The sequence below is a fragment of the Chrysemys picta genome, chromosome 4 (genome assembly GCF_011386835.1).
Source record: "Chrysemys picta bellii isolate R12L10 chromosome 4, ASM1138683v2, whole genome shotgun sequence".
Taxonomy (NCBI): Eukaryota; Metazoa; Chordata; order Testudines; family Emydidae; genus Chrysemys; species Chrysemys picta.
Genome location: NC_088794.1, coordinates 118,046,306 through 118,068,062, shown reverse-complemented (window position 1 = coordinate 118,068,062; position 21,757 = coordinate 118,046,306). Strand labels below are relative to the sequence as shown.

The following is a 21,757-nucleotide window of genomic DNA, read 5'->3' as shown; positions in this document are numbered from 1 at the left end:
CCAGGGATACTGGCACTGATAGGCTTAGTGGGTCCCTTGCAGCTGCACACTCCTCCAGGGTGACTGAGTGTGGCAACAACTGATGACCCTGATGCAATGATCTTTTAGAGGATGGTCTTGACAGACCTGGCACAGGTTCCAGAGGCAGCGATCCCTTCTTCTTAACTGATAAGTTCTCTAGGGAGAGCCTCTTTCTCTCAAATGTCTCGTAGAGTCTCTGCCTCTACCTGGCTTTAGTACTGACAAACTCAGCTGAGGTACCAAACCTGAGGAGGGTCTATGCCTTTTCTTCGGCATTGGCAAAAGGGATCGAGGCGCTGCAGCTATCTCCAATTGGGAGCCTCCATGCATGAGGTGCTTTCCCAATGTGATGATTCTGATAGAGCGCAAAGTGCTACCTCCATAAGTAAACACCTGAGCCTTGCTGTTCTTTCTTTCTTTGAGCGAGACTTAAATCCTTTGCAAATGTGACATCTGACACTGATGTGGAATTCTCCCAAATATTTAAAGAAGGCCAGGTGTGGGTCACTGACTGGCATAGGCTTACTGCAAGACTGGCAAGACTTAAACTCCCAGTGAGTGAGGCATCGTTCCAGTACCGATCCCAGTACCGAAAGATAAAATTTAATCAAAAAAGACCTAAAACTAAAACAAGTACTAAAAACCAGCTAAACTAACCTCAACTAACTAATTTCTAACAGTAAGAGGGTATATATACCAAGGAGTGAGGGAAGATCTTGTCACAACAAATTTGACTCCATTCCGACAACTTCACGGGAGGTCAGAAAGAACTGAAGGAGGTTGGTGTGTGTGTGTGTGCGCGCGCTCCACTCTCTTATACTTACACACTACAGTGCATGATGGCAGGGGGCACTCAAGCTACCCTGACAGGTACTGTTGAGGAAAAAAGGTTTTTGACAATCGCGCACAGTGGAATGGACATGTGCAAGCACGCAAAGAAGAACACCTCATTATTGCTCTCCTACCAGTATATCTCCTCCTTCATCCACCCTTGCCCCTCCCCTAACCTCCAACCACAGGCAGACAGGATGCATGAAAAATACCAGAAATAGATTAAAGTCACATGTCAAGAGCTGGAAGTCAGGGCCTGATCCAAATTCCACTAAAGTCACTTTCCATTGCTTTATTGGATTTTAGATCAATCCCTCAGAGCACAAGAATAAGGAGTTACAGCACCGGATACTTGTTTGAAGCCAACTGCATAAGGTGTGGAGTTGCATCCATAAAAATAAGAAATTGTGATATGCTACTCTAGTTCTGAGATAATATTTAAACTTCATATCCCCATTTTCTTTACTATCCCCCAACACAAACCAAAGGACTCCATCCCATATTATCAAACATACATTTAGCCCCAGTGATCCAGGCCTTAGTGACTGTCAGGTTGAATAATTACAACTCACTATACCTTGATATAAGCATTCTGACTTTACCAAGGCTTTGTTTAGAAATTGAGTGCACAACTAGTACACTGTTTTTCTTTCTATACCCATAGACATTGCCCCAATTCAACAGTACCTTGAACACTGGAAGCTTGGGGAATTGTTAATGGACACTTATCTCTATGGTTGTCAGTTTAAATACATAGCTGTAATTGACAATAACCAAAATTTGCTAGCAAAAGATGGTGTTCAGTGGTCTATATGAAATAATAATGGAAAAAGAGAAGTGACAATCTGTGGCTAGTTCCTAGAAAATGGATGTTCAGTTCATAACACACACAAAATAACTCAAAAACAGCCTTTTCAGTAGAGAGGACAAGGAGTGATTTTACCATGAAGCCTGCGCTCCTCTTCCAATATCAGAAGTAGTCTGTTGAGAGCAGAGTCAAGGCAGATTTGTAGGTCCATGTGGGAGAAGCTTGCCCTTCTGCTGCTCAATTTGTGCCCACTCTGTGGATGCATAAGGGACTTTACTCTCTGTCAGTCTGGCACCTTCCAGCAGCACTAAACTGACTGCAGAAAGAAGTTCAAGAATAAAGTTGAACTGTACTCCTTTGGAAAGCTGACAAGACTCCACCTCCCACAGCCAGATCTTTAGGTCCAGAGGTCAGAGGGAAAAAATGATGATACTCTACAAAGTGCACCTCACAATCTAAGAGTAGTTGGATCTTTCTGTTAAAATGTCTGAAGTAAAATGACATTACATCTGGCATCCTTAGGTTTCAAAGTTAACACCACATTTGGAATCCTTGACCCCAGCATCAACATTCTACTGAATGGGGCAGTTCACACTTCTCAGAGTTATTGTTTCTGACTGTTTACAGACAGTTCTGCTCTCGGCCATGTGTGGAAAGTTTAATTTACAACAATAGAGATTACAAACTACTTACAAAAATGAATACAAAGAAATTTTGCTGAACCAGATAAGGGTATTCTGCTGTTTCACTTCATACCAGCTCAATTCAACATGTTTAGGACTCCAAATAAGGGTGAATTAAGATTGAAAACTTGTTCCTTTTATAGGAGGGTAAATGCCAATATGGCCAGCAGTTCTAGCACTCACATACTATGCGGGTAGTAAGACTAGCAAGTCCTCCAATAAATATCCCTCAAATGATATTTCATCAAAATAATTCAGCATTAAAACAAATGTAATGATTGAAAACTTTGATGCATAATGTATATGCTAATTCTTGGAAAGATGAAAGCATTCCAGCTCACAGCCTGAAAGTTTTCAGTAAAGATAATTGCCTCAGGATTTATTTAAACACATGTTGCTTCTTGGGATTTCGATGGACACTAACACATAGGCTGGGAATGTCCTACAGTAATAGTCCCAACAGTGCCACAGTCCAATGACAGTCACTGTGACTCTTCCACTTACACTGTCCTTATCTACCTAAACTGATATAGCCTCAGATTGCCAGATGCTGGGAATGGGTGGTAGAGGAAGGTTCATGTGATAACTGCCCTGTTCTGTTCATTCCCGTTGAAGCATCTGGCACTGGCCACTGTTGGAAGACAAGATATTGGGCTAGATCAGGGATCGGCAACCTTTGGTATGTGAATCACCAGGGTAAGCACCCTGCCAGGCCGGGCCGGTTTGTTTACCTGCCGTGTTCGCAGGTTCGGCCGATCGTGGCTCCCACCACCCCCATTGTCCTGGAGCAGCGAACCACGGCCAGTGGGAGCCGCGATCGGCTGAACCTGAGGACGTGGCAGGTAAACAAACTGGCCCGGCCCGCCAGGGTGCTTATCCTGGCAAGCCGCATGCCAAAGGTTGCCGATGCCTGGGCTAGATGGACCATTGGTTTGACCCAATATGGCTATAGTTATATTCTTATATGCCATTTGTGGTAACCAAATACCTATGTTGTCATGAAAACTTCCCTATCTCAGAGGAGATGCATGTGAAAGTATGGACAAAATAAGACCCATCATAAATCTTTAATTAAAACTTGAAGTTTTCTGGAAATTCAGAAATTCTGGTTAACTATTGAGGAAAAAATGCAGCTCTTTTGCCCTTCCTGGTTTAGGCTAAAATGTGGCCTGGAAATGACAAGACAGCATGAAGCATTCCATTCTCATAGAATTTGAGATTTGGTTAAAAGAAGGAAGTACCAGAAAATATCAGATGCATCCTAAAGCATCTCTCTGGTTAACTAACAGCTCACAGTGGAGAATCTTTCTATTCATGAGATTTCCAGCCAGATTTTTCAGTTAAACTTCTGTTCATGGTGAGTTTGGTATGCTTTGCTGAGGTGAACAGAACCTCCAGAATCTTCTGAGGTTTACCATTGCTAATGACTGGCAAGGGATTACCTACATGATGGCATCAGGAGCTGGGGAAGAAGCATACATGGATATTAAGTAGCAATATTTGTTGTAGGGGCTGAGCAGGAAAATATAAAAAGGGAAAAACTTCAGAATTACTGTTTCATCCTATTGTTACATCCATGTCTCGTTTACATAGCAGATGACTCTTCTCTACTGCTTTCAACATCCTACTCCAATCACCTTCCCTCCAGGTAAGTAATTTGCTTCAGTGATTATAAAGCAAGCTAGGCTGCTAACATTATGCATTAACAACAGCAGAACAATTTTATTATCTAAATAATTACCAAAATACTAAAATGGTTTGTTTTTAGTTATATAATGTTGTCATATGTGTCTGAGCCAGAAAGCTAATAAAATTCCACATTAGAATTACCTGGCTTGACCTTATTTTTAAGCTTCCAGAAGTTTCTCTCAAATCAAGGCATTCCGCAAAATCTTAAAAAGAACCCAAACCAAAACCTGTTGTTGTTGGCTAGAACCAACATCCCTTCTCCACCCCTCAAAAATAATTAAACTAAAAATTATGCTAGTACTGTAACTTGTGTGTGACAGCATCAGAGAAGCATCAAGTGCTCAGTACAGTTTATTTTTCTGAAAGGAAAAAGAGGGTGTGATCCCGTGTAGTCATTTTAGAGTCAATCAGATGTGAAAGGTCTCTTTTCCTAACTGGTTTTCTTAAGTTTCTCTTTAGACTCATACAAAACTGTCAGAAAAAAATAAATCATGAGTAACTCAACAATGTTTTTATAGTCTGTCTTTCTAAAATGTTCATTTTTTGTCCATTTCTTAAAAATTCCTAAATGACATGCATCTCAGCACTGCTATTGCCTACTCTTCCAAGACCCCGACCAGAAGCTTCACACTCAAAGAATCAGAGCCAGTGTAGAAATTCTAAAGGATTTCTAGTTTCATCCTTATATCTAACTCTAAATCCACTGCACTGACACCTACTCTGCAGGCGAGGGGACTTGGGTGACCTCTTCTGGTGTTACAGCATCACAGAAGTGTAGGACTAGAAGGGACCTCCATAGGTCATCTAGTCCAGTCCAGTCCCCTGCACTCAAGGCAGGACTACTGAATAACTAGACCAGTGGTTCTCAAACTTTTTGTATTGGCAACCCCTTTCAGACAGACTTAGCATCACTTTGCCACCCTTACTTCTGCACTGCTGCTGGCAGCAATGCTGACTTCAGAGCTGAGTGGCTCTGAAAGCAGTGCCGCTGCCCGCAACAGTGCATAAGTAAGGGTGGCAATGGGGCAGAGGCAGCACTGGGGGAGCAGGGCTTGTGGTGGCTATAGCCACCCCAAAATTTGCCTTAGCTCCCCTATAGCCATCCCTCTAAGCGCAAAGGTCAAATGTTATGCTGAAATAAGGGTGGCAGGTATGGCATTGCCACCTTTACTTCTGTAGTTCTCCACTGCTACTGGCAGTGGCGTTGCCTTCAGAGCTGGGTACGTGCACAGCAGCTGCCGCTCTCCGGCCACCCAGCTCTGAAGGTAGCACCTGCCACCAGCAGCAGTGTGGATGTAAAGGTGGCAATGGGGTGCTAATAAGCCTGCTGTGAAAAGTGATATTTGTATATTTGTTAATATCACTTTTCACAGCAGACTTACTAGCACCCCATTGCCACCCTTACTTCTGCTCTGCTGCTGGCGGTGGTGCTGCCTTCAGAGCTGGGAGGCTGTGAAAAGTGATATTAACAAACATACAAATATCAGTATGTTTGTTAATATCACTTTTCACAAATGGGCACAAGCCCTGCTCCCGCAGTGCTGCCTCTGCCTGTGTGTCTGATTGTTAAATTATAAATTACTTTTTTTTGCTGATCGCAGTGTTCTGATTGTCTGCGGTTTAATGCAGCTCTTCAGCTGCTGAACAATCAAGCCCTCTAATGTTGACTCAGCCCCACCTTTTTAGTCTCAAGACAATAAACCTGCACACGCAATACTAACAATCCCCAGAGTCCAATTTCATTAAAGTGGTGATAATCCAAATATATATTTTGTTTAAAATCTTTTATGTACTTGAAAACTGTTATGCCCCCACTCAGTCTTCTCTTTTCCAGACTAAACAAACCCAATATTTTGATTCTTTCCTCATAGGTCATGTTTTCTAAACCTTTAATCGTTTTTGTTGATCTCCTCTAGACTTTCTCCAATTTGTCCATATCTTTGACAAACTGCATAACCTGTAACTATCTAGTCTGCTCAGAGTGACTGACTCAGTGTATGTGGGTAAAAGGGCAATGCATTCTATGTCTACCCATTACTACAATGCTCCCAGGCTGGCTTCAAGAACAGAAACGTAGGGGTTGCTGGGATCTCCCAATGGTTAACTCACATTATATGACCAATAGGGGTTAATCCATTTTGCCATCATGTAGGTATCACAATATGTTCTCCATAGACTTGCTTGTACAGTGCATTAACTACCAGTGCACAGTCCCTTCAAGATTTGAGTTAACTATATTTTGCCATCAAAATATGGTGATGTTTGGAAGAAGGAAGCACTCTGAAGACCTAAGTGTGAGACTCCATACCCTAAAATAGCACCCTGTAACCCACGTATTCATCATTGATATATCATTGTGATATTTCCTACAAAGCATGCCATGTAAGATATCATATGAAAAGTCATGATCTGCTGAAACCCTTTGTTCTGTCTAAATACATATATCATAGTGCAGCGGTTCTCAAACTTTAGGAACCTGAGGAACCACATTTTAATTTAAATTTTTTTGTGGACTCCCAAATCCCCCACTCAGCCCCAGGTCCCACCTCCACTCCATCCCTTCCCCCAAGGCCTCACCTCTTCCCACTCCCTCTCCACTCCTGACCCTCCTCTTTCCCCCCCAAGTGTGCCCCATCCCCGCTCCTCCCCCTCCCTCCCAGCACCTCCGGCTTGTCCTCTGAGTGTCAAATTGGTTATCTGCTTAGGTATCTTTCCTGGACTTCTTTGATGCGGAAAACCAGGGAGCCACAGTTACAAAAAATACTTTCTTCCATCTATAACTAGCCAAAAGACTGCACCCAATCATCAACAGAGATTTAGCCACAGTGATCCAGGCCTTAAAGTCTATTAGACTGAACAATTACAACTCGCTCCATCTAAATATTAGCTCTCTAGTGTTAAAAAAAGGTACAGTTAATCTACAGTGTAGCATCCTGCTTCCTCAGCAACATCATCATACTGCTCATATCACTACACTGGCTTTCAATAGAATACTGGATCAAATTCCGGGTCTCCTGATTAACTGTCAAAGTCCTCTATGATACTGGCCCAAGATTACCTCAGAGTGCACTTCCCTTTCATTATGACAATGACTGCTGGAGAAACATTGAGGGGGGAAACCATCACACCATCAGCTTCCCAAATGACACTTGTGAGAACAGGAATAGGGGCCCTCCGAGTTATAGGGCCAAAGCTTTGGAATTCATTACCAGAGACCAGAATGACCAGGGCTGGCTCCAGGCACCAGCCTGGCAAGCAGGTGCTTGGGGCGGCCGCTCCGGAGAGGGACGGCACGTCCAGGTATTCGGCGGCAATTCGGCGGACGGTCCCTCACTCCGCCTGGGAGCGAAGGACCTCCCGCTGAATTGCCGCCGCAGATCATGATCACGGCTTTTTTTTTGTTTGTTTTGGCTGCTTGGGGCGGCCAAAACCCTGGAGCCGGCCCTGAGAATGACAACTATGTGACTACCTGCAGCAAAGCAAAGCGTGAAACTTATTTCTTTGACTTCAGAGATAGAATTCTGACCAGTTAAGAAGAGGAGAAAAGAAGAAAGGAGGAATAAACAGGTGATAAGAAGAAGGAAGAAAGAGAGTCATAGTATGGGAAGGAAGGGAGAGGGACAAGAGAAGGAAAATTGGATGATTGGCCTTTGTGTTTTAACCAAGATTATTCTCTCCTGGGAGGTGCTCAGATACTGAAAGTCTTACATCAGGTGCCCATCACTACAGTGTATATATAGCTTCATACCTCAAATTATTTAAGAGACTGAACTAAACAGAACAAAATACAAGCTAAGGATTGTCACAGACACCCTATGATATTTGCTAGACAGAGTATCTTATCTTCTGCTATAAAAGGCTGGAATAATCTGCCCGTGTGGGCTGAGCACCAAAACTGGCATTAACTACGGCATATTTTCCTGTAGCCAGCCATATTATGTCGCTTTTCCCCCTCATCACCTTTACTAGGAATCTGATGCAAGACAGCCGCAGATATTATCAGGCTCCTATTTCTTCTGTTGATTCAAACTTCTCCACACTCCTCTTTAATTAAAAAGACAGTTGTGAAGCTAAAATATGTGAGTTTCTTTTAGAGGATTCAATGTTTGTTTTCCACAGAGGTCAGAAGATATCATGTATATACAAATATTGCAGATCCTACTCAGAACAAACAGCTTACACACGCTGAGCATAAAGTTACTTTGTTTTTCAGGCAAAGGATAGCATTTTTGTTTTACTACTTTTACATCAAAGCTCCTTGGTTTGCAATTTGCTGCTGAACCAGGCTTTAGGATTGTGACAGGGCAATGTCCCAATCTTCTGCTTTATTTACAAAGACTATTCAGAGACCTACAATTGCTAAACATCACCCTATAGTTTATTTACATTGCTCCTCCCATCACCTTTTTGATTCATAGACCACATCATCTACAGCATCAGTTTCTCCTCTGCCAAGGAGAAGAGGGAAGATCTTTGCCCCAGAAATCTTTTTGGTTTTGGCTCTCCTAGCATGCCTGTCCCCCCACACCTAGAACTTCCTTCCTGTGTCTTCTTTTAGCCTCTGTGTTAATGGGCTAATTACCTCTTGAATTCTCCCCAGCCCATTCTAATCCACTAATTAGGTTGGGGGGAGTACATTGGTGTTTAAGTGTTCAGAGTGCTGGCTCAGCTGTTGGTTCCCAGGCCTCTGTCACAAGGATACAAACTAAAGGATGTCTCAACATGGACTGGTAGAGGTTTATGTAGCTTGTCACCTTTAGCTCAGTGGCCAAATGTGATCCAGTTCAAGAGTAAATAAAACTTTTTACTATTGGCTGGCTGTGCAGTGGTCTGTGTGAAATGAGTGACAGGCTTCAGTCCAGTTCCCAGCCCACACCACTAAAAATACAATTGCAATTGTGAGATCAGATGGTAGAAAAGCCTATAAGGGGAAGCAGCAGGAGTTACAAGGCCTAGACAAAGCACTAGAAAAATGCTGTAGGAAACAAATCTTAATGGGATGGACTAGATAACCCAATAAGACTTTTCTTTATCTAATTTCTAAGGGCCAGTCCTGGCACAGGGATAAATAAGCCCCTCTCTTCTGTCTTCCAACTGGCCACTCATTGCCTTTCCCCTAATATGCTGTGTTAGGAGAGATGGAAAGTGAGCTGAGATTAACCACTTGTCCTGAGGACCAGTAGCACCCTTTGTAGACATAATAAACATTTCTACCTCATACCCAATCCCTGTAAACCACCAAATCCATTTATGCTTTTGTTTTAATGTTAAGTGTCAGGATGCATAAGCATATTCCAAACAGCCCATATAATTATTGCCTATGGAGACATATCCAATAACATTTGCAGCAACACAGGGGGTCTGAAAGGATGCCAGAGTCAGTATCAGCTGTTTCCTAATCCTGACTTTTTAATTTTTGGACAAATTTGTTACAGAAACAAAAGCATGTTCTTTTATTCTGGAGCTCCAAGGTGCAACTCCTCCCTCCATTTCCTGACAATGTGTTGTTTCTCACTTCATCCAGTTTTAGCATTTTCTCAGGCACAATTTTTAGTTCCCTGTACAGTAATTTCCTGGGTGGGGAGTGTTTTTACCATCTTCTTTTATCTATCTCAATTTCCCAAACTGTCCAGCAAAACCAGAGAGAGGGAGAGAGAGAGAGAGAGACTGAATCCGTGCTGAGAATTTTAGCCTCCAGTCATGTGTCTAGGCAGAAAAATGTTTCAGAGGTGCTACTTACACAGCATCCAGCTTCGTCCCATTGAAAGCGTGGCCTTGGACCCTAGTGAAGCCATTATTGTAGAGTTTGCTGCAAACAAATAAATGAAATTAGCCGTTTTTACAATGCAGTACTAGCTAGATTCCTGGAGAACTATGCTTTGTCTTTCCCCAGCCAGCAGCATATCAGATGGACTAATTTTAATCTCTTGAAGATATAATATAACATAAGGGCTAATGGATGCTTAGCAGCATTCTTGACTACTGAGCACAGAAGAATGCCAGGCACCACTTGCAACTTGCACTAACTTTTACTTTCTTCCCAAGAAAGGCAAGGTAGTTCTATTACCCACCTCAGACTTGCCCAGAAACATTAAATGAGCTCCCATGGTTTTCCAGTTGAAACAATAACTTACTGTAACTGTAGTTCTTCAAGCTATGATGCGCATGTGTATTCCACGTAGGTGCATGTGCACAGAGCTCACTGGAGCAGGAGAATTTGCCTAGCAGTACTCGTCGGGGGTTACTGCTGTGCCTCATGGCCATAGCACCTCTCATGGCTTTATGAAGTGGCACCGCCCCGACCACTCTCAGTTTCTTCGCACCAAATACCAAGAGATGAAACTCCGACGCAGAGAGAATAGAGGGTCGGTCATGGAACACACGTCTGCATCACATCTCGAAGAACCACAGTTTCTTCTTCTTCATGTGGATGCAGCTGTGAATTCCACTTAGGTGACTCACATGGGAGTACTCCACCCAGGAGGCGGGGCTCGGAGTCCATCTAAACAAGGATTGCAGCATCGCCCTTCCCAAGGTTGTATCTGCCCTGGAAGATGCAGTAATGGCATAATGGTTCATAAATGTATGTATGGAAGACCATGTAGCAACCCTGAAAATGTTCAATACGGAAACGTCACTGAGGAATGCTACTGATGTTGCTTGCGCTCTTGTTGAATGAGCTTGAACCCGCTGAGGGGGCGTAGCCAAAGCTATTTCATATGCAGTCTTGATACAGGATGGTATCCATATAAAGATCATCTGTGAAGAAATCACTTGACCCCTTTATACGACCTGCATATGACACAAACAGGCGAGGTGAAGCACAAAACAGTTTAGTCCTGTCCAAATAGAAGGCTATACATCATCTGACATCTAATGTATGGAGATACTATTTCTCCAGAGATTAATGTGGCTTAGGAAAGAATACAGGTATGTATGCCACCTGCTTCAAATGAAACAGAGAAACCACTGTAGACAAAAATTTTGGATGTGGCCATAAATTCACCTGGTCTTTGGAGAACTGTGTATAAGGAGGCCCTGCCATCAGAGCCTGCAACTCACACACTCTCCTTGCAGATGTTATCGCTATCAGGACCACAGTTTTCTGACACAAGAGTGGAAAGGGGATTGATGATGATACGGGACAAGATGATAGGGGCTTGAACAGAGGTCCCATCAGTACCACTAGTACCATGTTAAAGTTCCACAAAGGAACCGGCTCTCAGACCAGAGGGTGAAGAAGTCCTTTTAAGAATCTTGATAACAAAGGATTGACGAAGACTGCTCTTCTCTGAATAGGGGAATGAAATGCCGATATCACTGCCAAATGCATTTTCATAAACTAAATTCAATCCCGATGACTAAAGGTGCAGCAGGAAGCCAGCATTGGTTGAATTCTGCAGGCCAATGACCACACAGAAAACCATTTCCATTTTGCCGAATAGGCCATCCTGGTAGAAGGCTTTCTACTGTTGAGTAGAACCTGCTGAACAGCCACCGAACCCTGCTCTTCCTCCTCATTCAGCTATGCAGCAGTCACGCTGTGAGATACAGGGAGCTGAGTGTGGAGTGCAAGGTGCAGCCATTCTTCTTCTTTAGTATGGCTGCTGTAGTGCAGCAGCTACAATTTCTCCTGAAGTTGATCAAGCCAGATGGGTACATCAGGAGTGGCAGAATTTATTGCAGTGATGATGCCTCCTTCATATTTATAAATTGGGCAGGAGGTAGTGATATGTTTGATGGTCTGTTGTGGGAAGCCACACTCGCAAGCCAGGAAGTCCTTGATTTTTCATTTGTGCAATGTCCACAGCTACCATGGTTGGTTCGGATTCGATTCAGAGTTGACCAAGATGTCCATGGAAGGTCGAAACCAGGAACTTTCTGCCTGGGATCCAGCACAAGGTGTTTATATTTTAAGTCTTGTGTAGCCCAATCTACTTTCCAAGCCTCCTTCTGATCGTTGCCTGATTGCATGAGGCTAAGCGAATGTTCCCATACGGCTTGTGAGACTTACAATGTTGGGGTTGATGAGGTCTTGATGGATAAGAAAATATCTGTTTTCCTGGATTCGCTGAGCTTCATGGCGTATCGCAGAAGTTTGGCATATTGGCAGGGGAGCAATATTAGACAGAACAGGTAGCCATGGTGTAGGAGTCAACTAAAGGGTTCCAGTGATGCACCACATCACTGTATTCAGTTGGTTGTCAACAAGTCGTGTGTGGCTGCATTTAGTCCATACAATAGTCAGGTACCAAATATACAAGTGCCATTGCAGATATTCGCAACACTGATGCCGATGCACCCCAGGTTGTACCTGCTAGTTTCTGAATTATGTTGGCTTTCGTTTTTATCTCAAGGTACTCATGGAAGGGGAGAGTGTGGCAGAGTTTCATTCTGAGGTAAGTTGGGGTGCAATCATGTCGCACATTTTTACCAAAAAAAGCTACTTTTGGTGTGTTTTTGGCACTCCCCTTATCAAGATGAAATGCACTTACTATTGTTTTTCTAGGGTTTGGTTTGAGCCTCAATTTTCAGGAAATATTGAGTCCTCAGTTAACTTTCTCAGTGTCATGGAGGTTTGGTGTTTGGATTGTCATGGCAAGATCATCTGCATATCCAAATTTTCATGATTTAGTTGGAGGCATGTCACTTACATAAATATTAAAAAGGGCTGGCACAGGTACAGAACCTTGTGGTAGCCCATTGTTTATGGTACGGGGTGAGCTGGTCTTATTACCCAGGTACACCTGTAAGTGTCTGTTATGCAGCATGGTCCACAGCAGGCAAAGTGTTTGGTAGCAAGGTATAATTTTTGCAAGTTTCAGCATCAGACGCTTAATCCATACAGTGTCATACACAGAAAAGAGGTCAACAAACACTGTACCAGTCTTTAGTTTTTTCTGGTAGCCAGCCTCAGTGTGAGTTGTGAGTGTCAAAACTTGGTTGCAACAACTACGTTTTTGTCCAGAAGCCTGCCTGTTCAACAGGGATAATTGGTTCAGTAAAAGCGTGTATTCTTTTGAGGATGATACGTTCAAGAAGTTTATAGGTTGTGCATAGTAGAGAAATCGGCCTACAGCTTTCCACTTCATCAGTGGGCTTTCCAGGCTTTGGAATGGCAATTATCATTGCCTCACACCATATTTCAGGGATCTGTACTGTCCTTAAGGTAGAGGAGTACAGTGTTGCTAGCCATTGGAGTCCTTTGGGATCAAGTTGGTGGAGGAATTCTGGCAGAATACCATCAGGGCTTTCAGACTTCCCTTTTTTCATCGTGGCAAGTCCTTCTTTTACTTCCTCAATGCTGACAGTGGCAGGTTCTCCTCGGGGGACTGAAGCAAGTGTCCAGTAGAGTTGTTGATACACTTCTCTTCACGTGTGTTTACTGAGTGGTCCTTTTGTGTTCTCCACCAGTTTCGAGGCTATTGAGTTTGGCCAGATTTTTGGTGGCTGATGCTCTGTGGGATTAGCGGCTCCAAGGCATTGCAATAGTGTCCAGGCTTGATGGCTTGAATGTGTAAAATCAAGGTTTTTCATGCAGTCAAGCTAGCGCTGGCGTCTTGCTGTATCACAGAAGTGTAGCAGGACTTTTGAGGTGTGAGAGCTCCTGGTCCAGTTGTATTCCCTGAGCAACTCCCACGTCTCTCACGTCCAGCAGGGAGTGTGCTTTTTCTGAAAGTCTTGGGGAATGTTCTTCTTTCCTGCTACTTTTATGAGCCCTGCAAACTGTTGATAGAATTTCAGTCTCACCGGAATCTTTGTGACAGTTTTCTCAACAGTCTTTTGTAGGCATCACAATCAGCTTTAGCAAAATTCCATTGTGGTATCTGTTTCAGAAAAAACACAGGAATTTCAATGCCTATGTAAAAAGCAACAGAGGGTCCTGTGGCACCTTTGAGACTAACAGAAGTATTGGGAGCATAAGCTTTCGTGGGTAAGAACCTCACTTCTTCAGATGCAAGTAATGGAAATCTCCAGAGGCAGGTATAAATCAGTACTGATTTATTTTTCCATTACTTGCATCTGAAGAAGTGAGGTTCTTACCCACGAAAGCTTATGCTCCCAATACTTCTGTTAGTCTCAAAGGTGCCACAGGACCCTCTGTTGCTTTTTACAGATTCAGACTAACACGGCTACCCCTCTGATACTTAATGCCTATGTAGATCATTATGGGCCTGTGTTGGCTGTTTGGAAATGCCGGTAGTACTTCATGTGATGTGATGAGAGTGTTTCCACTTTTGTCTTTACACTCGAATGTTGGGTCTTTTTTATACCGACCTTGCCAGCATCTTGCATGGAATGTTGATAGTTATTTAAGTCCATAGATTAATTGTAAGTCTTGTGAAGATATCCAGTCCATGAGATTTTCGCCATCAGTTTCATTTGTTTTATAGCCCCACATATTGTGGTTACTATTAAAATTGCCTGCATAGATGTATGGAATAGGGGTGCTGGGTAGTGTTGGTTTTGGCCATCTTATGCTAGGGTCTTTACAGATGTTGATAACTTGGAGTTCTTCACTTTGAGAGTTGTGGTAAATGTGGTCTCCTCTTCAGTTGGTGGAATAACATTAAAATCTGTGATGGTGTCTTTGATATATACTGCCAAGCCATATTTTGGATGATAGTGACTAGTAATTAGGTTATATCCATAGATACAGTAGTGCCTACTCTGTGGGTCGTTATTAACATGGGTCTCTTGCAACATGAGGATGTCAATGTTGTGAGTCTTCAGCAGGTTTCCAAGGTACTCACATTTTGCCCATGAGTATCCTTTGGCATTAAGTTGCAGGATTCTTGTTCCAGGTCCCATTTGGCATGATGTGTGGCTCTGAGGAAGAACTTTAGGATTTGTTGAGTTGTTGCTCTGTTGACCGGGAAATTGCTGAGCGATGTTCAGTACCCAAGTTGATGTGTCCATGATTCTGAGTGAGTAGGCTGGGATAGAGAGGAAGCAGTATGGGAGGCTGAACTGATAGCCCAAGAAGATTGGAGAACCAGTACTGCCTCAGCCACATAATGGCAATGAGGATGAGGTTGGCCCGATCTGCCTTCAGCTTGAGGATTACCTTTGGGATGATTGGGATCAGGAGAAAGGCATAGAAAAGAGCCACGTGTCAGCTGAGATGGAAGGTGTCAAACAGGGAGCCTGGACTGAGGCCCCTTCAAGAGCAAAACAGGTAACATTTCCTGTTGTTTTTTGTGGCAAAGAGGTTGATCGTTGGAACGCCCCAAGTTGCGAAGTTAGTCCAGAGAATACTTGTCTTCAGAGACCACTCATGACTCAGCAAAAAATTCCTGCTCAGATGGTTCACAAGGTGATTCTGAAATGTGGGGAATGTGATGAGGTCTGTGTTGCTAACAACTTCTGCCCTTACGACAAGGAGTTTGTTTATAAACAGAGGCAGGGTGATTAAGATAAAAAAGGCTTGTCATTAAATTAAGGATCTTTAGATGATCCTGAAAGCATTGCCAGGCACTCTAGTTAAAAGATAGGAAACAAAGGGTAGGAGTAAATGGCCCATTTTCATTTTAGTGGTGTTCCCCAGGGGCTTGTACTAGGACCAGTGCTGTTCAACATATTCATAAATGATTTGCAAAAAGGGATAAACAGTGAGGTGGCAAAGTTTGCAGATGATACAATATTACTCAAAATAGTTAAATCCAAAGCAGATTGCAAAGAGTTACAAAGGGATCTCACAAAACTGGGTGAGACTTGGCAACAAAATGTCAGATGAAATTCAATGTTAAATGAAAAGTAATGCACATGGCAAAATATAATCCCAATTATCCATACAAAATGATAGGGTCTAAATAGGCTGTTACCCATCAGGAAAGAGATCTTGGAGTCATTTGCAGTACTCCGGAAGCACTATGTTTCCAGAGTACTGCACATTTATAAGAATCCTTCCCACTGTACCTATATCATCCTGACCTTGTTCTCCAGCTTTAGAAGACTTAAAACCACTGAGTCCCTAACATGGATCCAAAAGGTATGACATATATTGTAAAGGGCCTGTAGCTCCAACATATTGATATGCAGAGAGGACTCCAGCTCCGACCTCAGACTTTGGACTATCAGCAACCCCAGAGGTGCCCCCAATCCCATTAGGGAGGTGTCAGTGACAAAAGTCCTGGTTAGGGAGGGCCTGATGAAAGGACTACAAGGTAGATAGAAAGTTGGCTAGATTGTCAGGCTCAACGGGTAGTGATCAGTGGCTCAATGGCAGCGGTATCAAGCGGAGTGCCCCAGGGGTTGGTCCTAGGGCCGGTTTTGTTCAACATCTTTATTAATGATCTGGATGATGGGATAAATTGCACCCTCAGCAAGTTCACAGATGACACTAAGCTGGGGGGAGAGGTAGATACACTGGAGGGTAGCGATAGGGTCCAGAGTGACCTAGACAAATGGGAGGATTGGGCCAAAAGAAATTGGATGAGGTTCAACAAGGACAAGTGCAGAGTCCTGCACTTAGGAAGAAAGAATCCCATGCAATGCTACAGGCTGGGGACTGACTGGCTAAGCAGCAGTTCTGCAGAAAAGGACCTGGGGATTACAGTGGACGAGAAGTTAGATATGAGTCAGCAGTGTGCTCTTGTTGCCAAGAAGGCTAATGACATATTGGGCTGTATTAGTAGGAACATTGCCAGCTGATCAAGGGAAGTGATTATTCCCCTCTATTCAGCATTGGTGAGGCCACATCTGGAGTACTGCGTCCAGTTTTGGTCCCTCCCATACAGCAGGGATGTGGAAAAATTGGGATTGGACTAGATGATCTCCTGAGGTCTCTTCCAACCCTAATATTCTATGATTCTATGAATGCCCTGACAAACATTCTTGAGATGCGTCCACTACTGTAAGAAGTCCAGGACAAGTGGAGAAAGACAGACCAATAAGTCCAAGGAGTGAAGAGTTGGATGGTAAACTGTCCTGAGCCACATTTGGAGGGGGCGAAGACACAGCCTTTTCAAACTGGATCACCTGCATGCAAGCAGACTTGTGGCCCAAGAGCTTCATGGAAATTATAGGAGGCTGAGATTGCAGACTGAGACAAAGGTGGTGAGTTGTCTGAAAACACTCAGTTGGCAGAAATGCTCTCAAACTCATAGAATCTATTAGGACTCCAGTGAACTCTATGTTCTGAGTGGGAACCAAAGTTAACTTCCACGTGTTTAGGATGACACCCAGATAATCGAGCAAGAGCAGTGTGGTGTTGACATGAGAAAGGACTTCATCCCTGGATGTGCCCCTCAGTAACCAGTCATTCAGATACGGAAGATGTGGATCCCTTTCTTTCTGAGATATGCCATGATGACAACCATGCATTTGGTAAAAACCCAAGAGGTAGAAGAGAGGCTGAAGGGAAGAACCATATACTGGAAATAGAGCTCTGATATGTTGAATCAAAGAAATTTTTAGGGGCTCGGCAAAATTGCTGCATGAAAGTAGGTGTCCTGAATGTCCATGGCAGCAAGCCAGTCATTCGGAGAAAATGTGGGGGAAATAGTCAACAGAGTGACCATTTGGAATCTCATGTACCTGACGTATTTGTTGAGGCTGCAAAGGTTGAGAAAAAATGGTTGCTAACCTTTCATAACTGTTGTTCTTTGAGATGTGTTGCTCATGTCTGTACCATGTTAGGTGTGTGTGCGCTGCGTGCACTGTTGCCGGATTTTTTTACTTTAGTGGTATCCACAGGGCCAGCTCTAGCACCCTCTGGAGTCGTGTGCACATACACCAGTATAAGGGCAGCTGTCGGCCCTGCACCCTCTCAGTTCCTTCTTGTTGCTAGCTCCGACAGAAGGGTAGAAGTGTGAGTCATGGAATGGACATGAGCAACACATCTTGAAGAACAACAGTTAAAAAAGATTAATAACCATTGTTTCTTCTTAAAGTGCTTGCTCATGTCCATTCCATGCTAGGTGACCCGTAAGCAGTACCCCAAGGAGGTGGGCTCAGAGTTCATGGACATGCTGACTGTAACACTGCTCTCCCAAAACTGGTATTGTCTTGGGCCTGTTAGGTGATGGCACAGTGGGATGCGAAGGTATGAACCAATAACCAGGTTGTGCCTCTGCAGTTGTCCTGGATTAGTACCTGTGCGAGAAACACTGCTGATGAAGCCTGGGCTCTTGTGGAATAAGCAGTCACAATGGCCAGAGGCAGGACATTCACCTGCTCATAGCAAGCCCGAATACAGGTTTTTATCCAGGGTAAGATTCTTTGGGATGACACAGGTAGCCTCTCATCCTTTCCACTATTGCTACAAAGAGTTGCATGGATTTGTGGAAGGGCTTAGGCCTTTTAATATAACAGGTCAGAGCCCGCTTAGCGTCCAATACATGAAGCTGACGTCCTCAGCAGACTTGTGAGGTTTTGGGAAGAGGACAGGTAGAAAAATGACCTGGCTGTTGTGGAATTGTGGCTCACCTTTGGTAGAAAGGCCGGATGGGGGCGCAATTGAACCCTGTCCTTGAAGAACTTTGTGTAAGGAGGTTCCAACATAAGGGCTTTGCTCTCAGAGACCCATCTGGTTGAGATGATAGCCACCATGAAAGCAACCTTCCAGGAGCGAAGCAGTAGGGAGCACGATGCTATCGGCTTGAAGGGGGGCCCCATGAGCTTTGACAGGACCAGATTTAAGTCCCATAGGGCAGGGCAGAGGAGGGCAGCTTGTGAACCTGAGGATAATGTCTTTCCAGCCCCTTGAGAAACCAGACCGTCATTTCATGAGAGAATACCATTCACTGGAAGGCTGAGATGAATGCCAAATGAACCTTAATAGAAGAGAAAGCCAGACCTTCCTGCTTTAAGTGGAGTACGTAGTCCAAGATAGATTACAGAGAAGATTGGAACGGAGAGCGATTTCGTTCGGAGGCCCAACAAATGAAATATTTCCCCTTGGCCAAGTAGGTAGTCCTAATGAGGGCTTTCTACTACTCAGCAAGACCTGTTGAATCTGATCCAACAAGAAGTTCCCGGTGCCAAGGAGGTCCCTTGTTCCAAGTCCAGTACCAGCACCATTTCTACTGAGTCTGAAAAAGAAACACTGGGGTGCAGCACTGACAGACCCATAGTTTCAGTGGCTTTCCCAGCCAACAGGGCTATAAAAGACAAAGTCCCAGCAAAGTCCTGGACCAAGGAAGAGGTTGGGATGGAAAGGCAGAGGAGGTAAAATCGCTCTTGTCAGTACTGGACAAAATGGATGCCCTAGGGCTGGAACAGGGGTCAACACACAGGATCTCTGACCTCCCTGTGCAGTGCTTGGGAGCATATGACAGGACCTGCTCCGTCCTGCATACTGGCATTCACCACGGGCCAATGCACTTTCCTTCTGGAGGAGGAAGACAAATCCTCACAGGACCTGGAGTGGCCTTGGTTGGTCTTATGCAACCTTTTCCTCAGCAAACTCAGTGGGGAACGACTCCTTCGGCTTTTTAGAAACGCGCTAGCTCCAAGACGTGAAGTAGCAGCACTCTCCAAACCCAAGGGTGACCTCTGATCTGATGAGGCCTCGGTGGCTGAGCAGGCTGCATGGCCTGTTCAAGTAGGTGTTGCTTTAGACAAAGAACCCTCACCGCTTGAGTCCATTTTGTGAACTAATGAACTATATACAACTAGAAAAAAGGTAGCTGAATAGAGGATTATGAGGTTGAAAACTACATAGAGCTCCGACTCCAGCCATGGGCGGTAAGAAGGAACTGAGGGGGGATGGGAAGTCGCTGCCTCCTATAGCCAGGGGAGGGGCTACGGCCATGAGGCATGTGCACCACCCCCCAGGGGTACTGGTAGGCAAATTCTCTGGCTCTGATTGGCTGGATGTGCAGACACCTAAGTAGAATACACAGCTTCAACTACTTGAAGAACAACACCCTGTGCTCTTCTCTGTGGCTCAGACTGTGTCTGTACTAAAAAAATGATCCATATTTGACACCCAAATATGGCTCGTTCCGGACTCCTGTCCAGGACTCCTATCAACCAGTTTTCAAACTAATTGTACTCATGGTGCGTGACAGGGACAGTTGAGTTCAACCTATATTGTAGCAAAGTGTACTAGTGGGCTACGTCTACACTTGGAGCTAATGATGCGATTCCCAGCTCTTGTAGGCATACTTGCATTAGCTCTCATCAAGCTAGCACACTAAAAACAATAGTGTAGCCAGGCTAGCATGGACAGCAGCAAGCAGTGGATGGGCTAGCCTTGCTGAGTACATACCCAAGGGGTTCAGGCAGGTTTGTATTTGGCATATCTAGCCATTGCCACTGCTTGCAGCTGCCCTTGCTACCCCGGCTACACTATTTTTAGCATGCTAGCTCAATGACAGCTAATGCAAATATGTGTACACTAGCAGGGAATCATATCCCTAGCCTCAAGTGTTTCACATACCTTGACTGTACCTGTGTTGCAACTTTACAGAAGCAATACTGCAAACCCTTTCCCTCTGTGCTCCTTTCTACAGCTCATACGTTGCATAACTACTATTGCCCACTGTCTGTTTAATCACTTTCTTCTTGTTATTTCTGCTATTAAAATACTTTGATAGGGTCAATTTAAAAAGAAGATAGCAGCACTGATCCAAGTCACTGCAGCAAAGAAGAAAACTATATAAATGAGACTATGAATAACATTTGTCTCTGGTGTCTCTCTTTTACAAACCACTATAGATCAGGACTGAATGATTATTTCACAAGTCACAGTTGTTACCTGAAATTGGGTCAGCTAGTAAGCTTAGGGAGAACTAATGACCCACCAGTTTGGCAGAAAGCAGCACATTTATTATATTGATAGCTAAGCTCAAAAGAACAGGAGGGTCACATTCACACTTGCATACTCACGCTCTCAGGACAGGCACAGCACTGGAGATGTCAGGGTCCTTTAAGGTAAGTGTCCCACAGCACAGCGATGGATGGTATGATGAAGGTACGTCTTCCTAAGGCACGATGGAATGCAACGCAGCGAACCACTGGCCAGGCGGTCCGGGCGAAGGGCCTTCACGGGAGGTACAAGCTTGTGAGTGCACTCCTGAGCACATGGCCCCTTCCCCTTTTAAGGACCTGCTCCTCATGGCCTGCGACTAGAGATGACTTGGCTGTGTCTGGTTGGTCACACTCCACCTCAGCCAGTGTCCATGCATTGGGTGTGTGAGTGCTGCCTAATTGGAGTCCCAGACATCTTGTCTATCTAGGAGCTCTTCTGATCTTCCAGCTGTTTAAGCAGCCCATTCATCCCACAAGCATTCCAGGAGGGAGGGGTGGGGGAAAAGCACTTCACAGGTATTCAAAGAGGGAGGGGGGGGCGTGTAACAGACCTTTTGAGCATACAGGTTATACAGAGCATACAGATCACTGCTGCTCCTACAACACTCCGCCCCTTGATGTATGATCATTATAGTAGTTGTTGTTGTTGTAGGACACAGGTGATCTGTTGCAAACAAACCAAACAGTTATAACCAGATGAATAACTAAAATCATTACAATTGACTGAAACCATCACCATTACAATAATTGGATACACTGACAAACAAAATGAGGCCCAAGTTTGATGCTGCAATAGCCATCAAACAATAAATGTCTACCCTAACCCTTAAATACACACAACAAATAAGATTTGTAGGAATACCACAGTTGTCATGGAAAATGTAACTAACAATACAAATGATTTACAAATACAATACAAAACTTAACAACAAAATGATTATTAGAGAACCTAACAAAAATAAACCTG

General features: G+C 44.0%; 1 protein-coding gene across 1 annotated transcript in view; it reads right to left on the bottom strand.

Moving 5' to 3' along the window:
• TSHR (thyroid stimulating hormone receptor) overlaps positions 1 to 21,757 on the bottom strand; it is a 237,850-nt gene that overhangs the window by 43,650 nt on the left and 172,443 nt on the right. The window contains exon 8 of the mRNA XM_005311162.4: positions 9,773 to 9,841. Coding sequence (XP_005311219.1) covers positions 9,773 to 9,841 — 69 coding nt within the window. The remainder of the gene's footprint in view (positions 1 to 9,772; positions 9,842 to 21,757) is intronic.